Source organism: Chaetura pelagica, unplaced genomic scaffold (genome assembly GCF_000747805.2).
Source record: "Chaetura pelagica isolate M959 unplaced genomic scaffold, ChaPel_1.0 scaffold55, whole genome shotgun sequence".
NCBI lineage: Eukaryota > Metazoa > Chordata > Aves > Apodiformes > Apodidae > Chaetura > Chaetura pelagica.
Genome location: NW_009953571.1, coordinates 3,100,890 through 3,111,502, shown reverse-complemented (window position 1 = coordinate 3,111,502; position 10,613 = coordinate 3,100,890). Strand labels below are relative to the sequence as shown.

General features: G+C 46.7%; 1 protein-coding gene across 3 annotated transcripts; it reads right to left on the bottom strand.

Annotated features, from left to right (window-relative positions):
- Nucleotides 1-852: 852 nt before the first annotated feature.
- On the bottom strand, nt 853-9,765 carry PACSIN3 (protein kinase C and casein kinase substrate in neurons 3). 3 transcript variants are annotated; one of them, XM_009999541.1, is made up of 10 exons: nt 9,671-9,765; nt 9,090-9,246; nt 8,079-8,314; nt 6,381-6,536; nt 5,645-5,820; nt 4,707-4,827; nt 4,093-4,229; nt 3,427-3,492; nt 2,758-2,918; nt 853-1,165 (listed from the first exon to the last, which is right to left on the bottom strand). In XM_009999541.1, exons 1-10 carry the CDS (start codon nt 9,722-9,724, stop codon nt 1,050-1,052), a joined length of 1,380 nt encoding a protein of 459 aa, XP_009997843.1. In that variant the 5' UTR covers nt 9,725-9,765; the 3' UTR covers nt 853-1,049. The 3 variants fall into 3 exon arrangements, with proteins under 3 accessions (XP_009997843.1, XP_009997845.1, XP_009997844.1); XM_009999543.1 differs by lacking the exon at nt 3,427-3,492 and having other exon boundaries at nt 4,099-4,229; XM_009999542.1 differs by lacking the exon at nt 3,427-3,492 and having other exon boundaries at nt 857-1,165.
- Nucleotides 9,766-10,613: the final 848 nt, after the last annotated feature.

Below are 10,613 nucleotides of genomic sequence, written 5' to 3'. Positions count from 1 at the left end.
TGTGATTGGTGGGACACTGACTGAATTTTGTGAGCCTGACAACTAAGTTCCTTGCATGTGCTAACCCAGAATAGGAATTTCACTACATAATGCTACTATGAACTTGAAATGAATTTCAACAACAATCTCTAGTGGATGTAGTAAGTAAACAGTTTTAAAATTGTTTTTTCCAAAAATGGTAACTCTTCCCTTTTTTGCTCCCTCAGGCTCTCAGGTTATCCTATACAGAACACATTCATCATCCCTCATGTTTGAATATGCAGAGCACTGATCAGGACCTCACTCCATCTCAGCAGTCTCTGATGCTTTCCAGGGCAGAAAGACCAGCCAGATAAAGGGGTCTGATAGGTCCTCCCTGCTGAAGAGCACTTAGCAACTGGGTGTAAGTCCACTTTTAGCAATTCAGAGCAAAAAATAATAGTATCGTATAGTATAATTAATTTCTGGTGTTATTCCAATAAATCTGAAGTCTGTGGGAGGGAACATACAGGTTGTTGAAGCTGTATCACTTAAACCAGCTGCCTTGTCAGGGGAGCCAACAAGTCTGAAGGTGAAATATACTGAAAGATGTGGGAGAATAAATAGATTTCTCCCAGTCAGCTTGATTGAGCCAAAAAGCAGAAGCAATACTCGAAGTTCCCTATTGCCCTGCATATCCAAAGTTCCTTGAACAGGAAGCCTGGGGGCAGGGCAGACCCCACCACACCACAGATACATGTGCATTGAAGCCAGGGAAGTCTCATTTTTCTGTTTTGAAGAGCTGCACGTGTCACTTATCTCCCTTCACTGAGTACAAGTCAAGAGGATCTGTTCCTTTCCGCACTCCCATAGTGCTCACAGTAATAGAAGTCTTTACTCATCCTTGTTTATTTATTAGAAAACCCCTACAGATCTAGGCATTTAAAATGAAGCATTAGTTACATGGAATACATGCCCTCAAAGTCCAGAAGTTGCTGGATATACTGCAAAGGTGGATTGGGGCCAGCAGTGGCCCAGTGACCTCTGCAGGAGATGCTGCTGTGGCTGAGACACTAGCAGGGCAGTAGCAATCATGATCCAACCTTCTCAACATAGTTAGCAGGATAGAGTCCAACTTGGCCATTAAGAAGTTGGCCCTTGCACCAGCCCTGCTCATCTTCCTCACTAATCTTCATTAGTTCTTCACCTAAAAGCAAAAACAGTTGTTAGGAAGCAGCCTTGGGAAAAGCAGCATGGCATTTTTCCTCACCTCAAAAGAGCTGGTAAAAAGAAAGACCTATTGGTCTGAATCACCACACTTCCATCCCCTTATCACGTTATATCATACTGCAGTTTAATCAAAGACAGAGTTACTGTCTTTGGTATCTATGCTTAATACCATCCCCTAGGCCAAGGAACTTAGAGACAAACCTTCATTTCTGATGTTCAACATGAGAAATATTTTTGTGCTCTGTATTTCTGCCTGCTTTTCTCCCCCAGAGGAACACATGTACTACCCAGAGTGATCAGAACAATCAGAGATTTCTTTCTGAGGGCCCCTCTGTAGCAGGTAGGAAGGAGACATAAGAGGCTGCTAAGCTCTGGCTGTTAGAACCCAAAATGACTATTCCATGATGGAGTGTCTGGTTTGGCCAGCAAGGCATGGCATCAACTCATTTCTCAGACTGTGACCAGGCAAAGCTTTTAACTTTCCCAGATCTACTTTGGAAAGGGGCAGAAAGATCCCCTTCTCCACCAGTAGAAGGTCATACTTCTGCCAGAAAGGGAATTCTGACTGTATCAATAACCACATCCCACACTGGCAGAAGCTGAGAAAGAAAGTCATCTGCTGTTAAGCTTAAGCCTCACTGGTGCATGCTGCTCAAAGAAGACTCAAAAAGGGGATGACTAAAGCTAACCAGTCATGCCTCCTTACATCTGCTGGGTGGAAAGAGAGAGCAAAGAGTCAAGTTCTAGAGCACCCAAACTGTAAGATATCTTAAAGCAACAAGGTAGCGTTAGGACATGTACTAGTGTGGTAACACTGCAGCATAGATAGGGGCCTCAGGCACAAGCTCCTGCTACTGAAGGACTTCAGTGCCTTTTAAAAATTATTTTGGAAAGGTATAGCACAGAGATACCATGTAAGACTCAAACCAAGCAAGATTAGAAACGCTCAAGATCCAGATGTCCTCCTGCAGTTGGAAAAGATGGCACAAGCAAACTAAATTTAACTAAAGGGACAAAAGAGGAAGATTCTGTTTGCTCCACTGTTCTCTGCCATTCAGTCCTCTGCTAGGAGCCAGGGTCTCCACTCTCCAGACACCCATTTTGAGCAACAGTTTGCATAGTTCTTTTATGCCAGCTGAGCTTTGCCTTCAGTAGTGCGTGTCACTCAGCTGAACTTTCTCCCAAAGCATCTACCTTCTGGTTACTTCAAAGAGCAATTCAGACCACCTATATATTTTTTTTGTATCTATGGCATATAGGAGAAGCAAGACACAGTACAGAGTAAATGCTTTTAAGAGGAGGCAGGATTTGAATACTGCTTGGGGATTTGCTCTCTCCACACAGTGACCCAGGCCTGCTCTTTTTATGTGCTCACTGTCCCTTAGTCTAGATGAGCTGGACTGCCCAGTGGATCATCCACCTCAGATGAGCTGGCAATGGGTCAGGCCAGGGGAAGAAGAGCAAGTGTCAATGTTTAGGAGGACATCCAGTTCTGAAAGAGCGTTTCAATCATTCAGTCAGCCTGAGTGGGGACAGCAAAAGGTTAGTAAGAGATTAGTGCTTCTGTACCTGCTTTAAAGCTCAGCTCATCAGCTTCCTGTCCTGTGTAATCATACAGCGCTCGTACCCGTACACCTGGTACCTTTATGTCCTCCTCATGCCCGTTGGCATCCAGGCACTTCTTGGGAGTGTCCTCATCTGACCACTCCGAAATTTCTTCCTTCCCTCCACTTTGTATGTGGAAGGAGAGAGGGAACAAGATGGTTGTTAGCAGACTCATCTCTCACCCATCTCCTCCTGAATGCACCACTCTGACTCTCCCCTAGACTTCTATGCTATAGAACAAGGTGCAAGAGGCCCAACAGCCAAGTGAGGGTAAAATGGGGAGGAGAGACACAAGGAGATGCTAAATTTGGTTGAAAGCATCCCAGCATTAGAGCACAAAGGGCCAGGTTAACTCATTCTCAAAGTATTTTCACACATGCACAGTCTTCATGACCTCACCCTAACTCTAGCAGACCCTCTCACACAAGGAAAGGCCACTCTCAACTGGAGAGCTCAGCTGTGTCCAGTTATTCCAGCTGAGAATAAGACAGACAGGAAAAGCCATGTCTCCCATCCCAAAGACACGTCTGGAATGCCGTTTTCCAAGTCAGGGAAAAAAGCAGAAGGGAAGAGCAGCAGAGGACAGGCATCTGGAACCCAAACACCCCTGAAGAGGCTCTGTTCCATACTAACTTCAGGTGGGTGGGTGCCTTTAGGCTGTCATAGAAGAAGCTGTTCTGCTCCTCTTGATAGGAAAACCTGTAGGTTGGCAAATAGGGACCTTGAATCCTGTGAAGTGCAGTAGTGGCCTTGAGACATGTCTATATCCCCATTCTTTTTTGCCAAGCCCACTTAGGACAGAGTGCACTTTTCAAAGCAGGATGGCTGCTGAAACTGTAGACCATGAGTGTCTTCAGCCCCTCCCCGTTCTCCAGCTTGCCAGGAAGCAGCTATACCCAGATTTCTCAGGTAGTATTCAGGACCATGCCAGAAAAAAACACCAAAACAACCCACTGCCTGCATTTAGAAAACAGCACAGCTAACCAGTTCCTAGTTCTCTCTAGGAAGGAAAAATAACTGGGGAAATGTGTGTCAAAATCTCACACAGCATTAGTCTGACCAGGCTAGATCTCATCACTAGAAGGATCTTTACAAGGAAGGCAGCCTGTGAGGCAGTACATACTAGACAAAATAAAAAAGATACCCAAAAACCCCCTTCCTTGCAGAGTAGCACAGGCAAGGCCATGGCCAAGTGCCAGGAATGTAAGGAAGAGATGACTTCTATTGATCCAATTTATTCATGACCCTAGGCAGAATGGTACTTTTCCTAACCTGATGGATCCCTGACTTAGCCCTTACCTTTGCCTTCCCTGCAGAGGAGTTTGTGAAACAACACCATCCCGTGTAGGCAAAATGCTGGTCAATGTGACATCATCAGCCATCTTGCCACTCTTCTCCTTCTTGGTAATTGGCCGCTGTGTTTCGAGGGACCATTCCTATTCAGGGAAAAGCAGAAACACTATCAAGCCACTCAAATACAACAGCTCTGAGCATCTTTTCTGACCAATACAGAAGGAGAGAACACCAAATCATACTTCAGTTACCACTGAGCTGGTCAGCCAAATGGCCTTATTGGTGTAGCAGCCACACTCCTGTTGAACCCCAAGGTGCTACAAGAAAGGCCATGGAAACATTTTAACAGGAACTTGTCCCAGAGCCCTGAGGACCAAGCTCTGTTTTTTGATCTTGCAGTTGGATGGCTGAAGCATTTTCAGTTTGGCAGGGTTGCATGTGTCCCTTTGGACACCAAAGGGCTTGCAACACAGCAGAAGCTGTGTTTAGAAGAGCCTTCCATCCTGAGCCTGTCAAGCAAAGACATGGTCTTCCCAACAGAAGACTAGCAATCCACCAATTTCAGTAAAGCACCTAGATGTTTAGAAATAGTCATAGTACACTTTAGAATGCTACATCACCTCAAACTGAGGCCAATTCATTGCCATGCCTGGTCCATGAGTGTTGCGCCACCACTTCAGGTCCTCCTGGTTGTCTGCAGCCATGATGACTTGATAGAGATCTCGATACAACGCATGAAAGCTATGACCAGGAACAGACAGAACCATTAGCTACTCAGCCACTCAGCAATTTCCCAAAAGCCAGTAAGGAAAGAAGAGTGTAAACTCATGCACAATTACATAGCATTCAAAGTCCCACAGGATTAAGGATGCTAGAGCAGCACCTGTTCAGCCCTAGGAGAGCAGAGCCACACACGAAGAAGAGTCAGCCTGGCAAACAGGACAGACTTGTTTGGTGTGGCAGTGGCTAGTATCTGCCAGCTCTCAGCACAGCTCATCAGATGAGCATTGAAAGAGCCTGGCACATTCTTGCACAAAGACAGGCATGTTCTTCAGATTTTTTGCCTCTATCTTTAAAGTACAGAAGCACAGAAGATATTTGGCTGCATCTATTTCACCCATGTAACCTCTACATAGGGGCAATTAGTAGGCTTACAGGTTTTATCTCACAAAAAGTCTCTTTACTCAAGGCAGAATAGACAAAATAGCTACAGATACCAGAAGACAACAGAGCTGGAGATTACATATAGCAACGTGGAGGCATTTCATAGAATAAAAACACACCCACAGGACAGTACTGGACAGCAGTGGAAGAGGAAGGATTCAGAGGCAGAAAGAATCCTTTCTAGGGAGCCTGGTGCTGTCCAAGATCAGAGACACCAGCACTGGTCAGCCTAAAGGGACCAAATGCCAGTTCTCAGACACACTTGGAAAGGGAAGGAGCAAGACCTGCCTAGTGCAAGCAGCCAGCTCCCTTTCAGACACTAGTATTGTCACCCCTCACCAGAGCCCATGGGACCTCAGCCTGGCAGACTTCCCTCCTGTGTCAGGGCTGGTACCTTTCACTGGTGGACAAGTTGAGATGCTGGTGCAGATTCAGGAACATCTCCTTAAAGAAGCACAATCGCTTGCGCTCTGCTTCCTGGCAGCCCTCAAACACTTGCTCCATGTCCTCCATGTAGCGGGGATTGTAGCGGTTTAGCTCTTCCAGCATCTTCTCATATTGATCCTTGCACTGCATCAACCCAAGATGAGAGCAATGGTGAGATGTGTTGCCTTGATGTGAAAACCAGTGACACTCCCCCTGCTCTGGCTTGAGACTGACAAATTTTTTCCTCCTGCACTGCTGAATAAATACAGCATAGAAAGAAGAAGAAACCCCACTGCTGGTATCTCAGTCCATTGGTCTCTTATTATTCTTGACAGTTCTTTTTTCTTCCTTGCCACCCTCTTCCACAGAGGACCTTCTGCACTTTCATTCTTTTGGGCAGGCAGATCAGCCACTTTCAGTAGCCAAGTTTTCAGCTCTGCAGCTCCAACTCCCTGCACCAAATCCCTAAGTTGTTGGTTTTTTTCTTAATTTACTTACAAGTTAGATCTTACCCAACACCAAAAATAAAGAGACCTTAGTCTAAGTTGCTGAAGTCTCAGTGTAACTGGCTAAAACCTCAGGCAATGGAATCTCACTCCTCCCTTCAGGTTTCGGCAGGAGCCATTTCACCGAATGATGTTACAATCAGTGCTTTTTCCTCATGAGGAGTATCATTGTGACCCACATCCATACAACATACTCACCTTCTCAGCCTCATGAGTGCACTTCTCTACACGCTCCTGCAACTTGCGCAGCTGTTCCTGTGAGACAGATGAGTCTGCCTTGGCATGGTTCTCCCTCGTATGGGCTGTCTTCTCCTCCTTCCGAGCTGCGTGATAGTTTTTCTTTGAAGTCTCCACCTGTAGGAGCAGGATGCAGAGAAAGGCATGATCCTGACCACACTAATCCTCTGCTACTCAGAGACAGCAGGTTAACATTTGTTAGAGTCAAGAGCAGTTGTTTCAGGACAACCTAATAAGAACACCAATTTGGCATTTAGTAAACCTAACATTTGGCATTTACCTTTTGGCATTTGGTATCACCAGATGATCTTTCAGTGCTCACCTGCTATGCAGGAATATAGAGCCTGTTACCAAAGTCTGATGAGGGAAAAGCTGTGGATGCCGTTTATGTGGACTTTACTAAAGCCTTAGACACAGTTTCCCACAGTATTCTCCTGGAGAAACTGGCTATTTATGGCTTAGACAGCTGTACTCTGAGTAGAAAGCCTCCTGGCTGGCTGGGACCAAAGAGCTGTGGTGAACAGAGTTAAATCCAGTTGGCAGCTAGTCAAAAGGGGTTCAGTGTTGGGGACAGTTCTGTTTAATATCTTTATCAGTGATCTGGATGATGGAATCAAATGCACCCTCAGGAAGTTCGCAGACAATACTAAGTTGGGAGGGAGTGTTGATCTGCCTGAGCATAGGAAGCCTCTTAACAGAGGGGCATGCACCAGGTGGATGGATGGGCTGAGGCCAATCATATGAGGTTCCACAAGGCCAAGTGCCAGGTCCTGCACTTGTGTCACAACAACCCCATGCAACGCTACAGGCATAGGGAAGAGCAGCTGGGAAGCTGCCTGGCAGAGAAAGTCCTCAGGGTGGTTATGAGCCAGCAGTGTTTCCAGGTGGCCAAGAAGGCCAACAGCATCCTGGCTTGTATCAGAAATAGTGTGGCCAGCAGGAGTGAGGAAGTTAATGTCCCCCTGTACTCAGCACTGGTTAGGCTGCACCTCCAGGACTGTGTTTGGTTTTGGGCCTCTCACTGCAAGAAAGACATCAAGGTGCTGGAGCAAGTCCAGAGCAGGGCAACAAAGCTGGTGAAGAGCCTGGAGAAAAAGTTTTAGGAGGAACAGCTGAAAGAACTGGGGTTATTGAGGCAGCTGAAGGAAGACCTTATGGCTCTCTACAACTACCTGAAAGGAGGCTGCAGGGAGGTGGGGGTCAGTCTCTTCTCCCTAGTAACAAGTGCTAAAACCAGAGGAAATGGGCTAAAGTTTCACCAGAGGAGGTTTAGATTGGAAATTAGAAGAAACTTCTTTACTGAAACCATAATCAAGAACTGGAACAGGCTGCCCAGGGAAGTGATTGAACTACCATTCCTAGAGGTGTTTAAAAGATGTGCAGATGTGGTGCTTAGGGACATGGTTTAGCTCTGGAATCAGTAGTGTTAGGTTAACGGTTCAATGCGATGATCTTAAAAGTCTCTTCCAACCAGAAAATAGTCTGTGATTCTTCCCATATGGGAAGGAAGCTATAAAACCACCAAGAACAAGATACCATCACAACATCCCTCCCTGGCATTCTCTGCTAACCCTGGCTAAACCTAGTCCAGTAGCTCTCATAATCAGGCAGCCAGCTCAGTGGGCCTTCTCCCTCCTTCCCCATTCACACTTTACTCACATCTTTCATCTTCTTCACCCAGGGTTTCTGGGCCTTGCGGAACCCATCCTCTGCCTCCTTTGTCTCCTTGAAGCCTCCAATCATCTGTTTGTGGTAGGCCTCCTTCTGCCAGGCCTTGATCTTATCTGAGTCTTCACCAGCCAGGTGGTTCCGGACAGCTAAGTGAATTTCACTCAGCTTGTCTGCAGCTGTCAGGAAGGCATGCCAGGCCTTCTCCAGAGTACCATACTGTGGACCTGCAGGAACAAGCACCAGAGAGGTTCTTACACCTTCTGCCCACAGAAGGTAATGCAGATTCTTTTCCTCCTACACACATGTATCAGTATGGAGTCACTTTCTTAACTCTCCCCCATCACGCAAGTCAGCACTGACTGGTCTCCACACTGTCCCAACAGGCAACACCTTGACTGGCTGTCACAGCTCGTTAAACTGGCCATTTCTTTTGGGCAGCCTGAGCTGTCCCAGATAGTGCCTGCTAGGAGAAGGTTTCTGTAGAAAATTCTCTTCACAGATCCAGCCTGAGCTTCAGGACAGAAAGCAGTAGTTCATGACTGAGGCTGAGCATCTGCTTCACAGACCAGTAGGTCCTTTGGGACATCTATCCCAGTGTTTCCCATTACTTTGCAAGATGCTATCAATTTGAGCCCACTGCTGCTAAATCACAGCATTAGTAGTTATTTGACTGAAGAAGGAGTGACAGCCAAGCCATCCTTAAAAGTGGAGATCTACAGATTGATTTAAGATTTGGGCTGTCCAAGGACTTGCCAGACTAAACAAATACATATTCTTTTTTGTAACCAAACACCTGACAATGCAGAGAACACCTCTCCAAGTGAATAAGAGGTCTTGCTACAAAAACACACACAAAAAAGACACCCAAGAAAGTCACCCCCTTCCTGCCCAAGGGAAGCCTATCCCCCAAGGAAACAGCATAATCTCAATAAGAGGTAGCACTCAAGGAAGAGAGTGCAATGATTGCATCCTGTTCCCAGTCCAACGTGACACCTTTACCTTTCTCCACATTGGTCCTCCACTTACGGGACCACTCTGTGAGCTGCTGGGCATAGTTCTTCTCTATCTTGGCTCGCTCCTGGAAGCAGGAGATGAGGTCATTGCAGAGCCGGTACCCATCGTCCACACGCTTCACTGTCCGCCTGTAGTTTCCAGCCTGAAATTTCACACAACATAATTATTTGTACTGTACTGACTTTCACGTTTCTTCAGAACAGACAGCAGCAGGTTAGTCAGTGCATGGGGAGGGAGCACAGGCCCTTCTGAAGCCAGCAGCTGGGGTCAGACCCTCTTCTGGCACTCTCAGGCAGGCACAGCAGTGGAAGGAAGAAGCCAAGTTGCTTTGCTCCTCTCTCACAGCTCAGATCAGCGTTAGCTGAACAGGGAACTCTCACCCCATAGCATCCATGGAGGAAAGGGTCACCTCCTCCCACTGCGTGTTACTGAACCTCCCACAGTTCCTCCCTTCCACTCCCCAACAATATGTCACCCAGGAACCTGAAACTCAACCCCCTAATTCCACAGGTGGGAGGTTTAGAAGACATTCCTGCCTCCCTCACACTCTGATTATCCTTTCTTACCTCCCAGAAACTGCCCCCAGGTGCCTCCCCGCCAGCATCATCTTCTGATGACATCACCCCTGTTTTCTTGCAGCAGAGAATTTTTGCAGATTTCAGTTAAGCTGAGAAGAGAGAAAAGTGGTTTCTAACATAGCACTGGCTGAGCCTTTGCAGAGATCACAGTTCTCCATGACTTTTGAAGCTAGAGGAGCCCAACTCAGTGCCTTGCACACAAGTACTGGCATCACTGCACTGCCAGCAGCAGATGGCTAGATGCAGCAGAGATGTCCAGGACTAAACCTGCCTCCTCCCTCCCTGGAGACACAGAACCTCCTTGGCAGGTCTGTAGCACACTGTAGAAGACAATCTTGCCAAACCTCAGCTGTACAGGTACTGGAGATGCTACTGAATCCAACACTCTTCAGCAGCACTAGACACCTCTGCAGAGATTCCTTTCTTAAGCAAGGCCTTCTCAAGAGGGTAGCAAAGCTATAAAAACTGAGCAGCTAAAGTGATTTGAAATCTGCCTTGAAAGTAAGTGTTCTGTCAATGGAGAAGACTCCAGCTTCCCAATATGACTCAGGATTATGGTATTACAACAACTGACTGGAGAAAACAAGGCTAAGCCGTCAGCAAGCAGGCATGTCTTGGATGGGGAGGAGCCCCATAAGCTGGGCTTGGGCAGAACTACAGAAACATGCTGGAACCTACCCAGCCAAACACAGCACACATGCTGGTTACCCCACAGCACTGCTTCCCAGAAACCAGCCCTGTAGAACTGGTGTTTTCATTATACTCAGCTCACTACATTAAGCTCAAAATCTAGGCTAGAAGGTAAAAGGTTCATCTCATCCTCTGTGGTCTCAGAACATTTGCCCATTCCCCCATGCTAGTTTGTGCTGCCAGTTTGTGCCTGACATGGTGTGACACTATAGAATTCCTTGGAGAAAGGTTCAGGGTTGCT

Excerpts from the sequence above, each read along its gene's own strand:
- PACSIN3 (XM_009999541.1), bottom strand. The coding sequence starts at position 9,724 with ATGTCATCAGAAGATGATGCTGGCGGGGAGGCACCTGGGGGCAGTTTC. Across the intron at positions 5,821-6,380 it reads GCACTCATGAGGCTGAGAAG|TGCAAGGATCAATATGAGAA; the intron begins GTGAGTATGTTG and ends GGGTTGATGCAG. Across the intron at positions 2,919-3,426 it reads AAGGCACCCACCCACCTGAA|TGGAGGGAAGGAAGAAATTT; the intron begins GTTAGTATGGAA and ends CCACATACAAAG.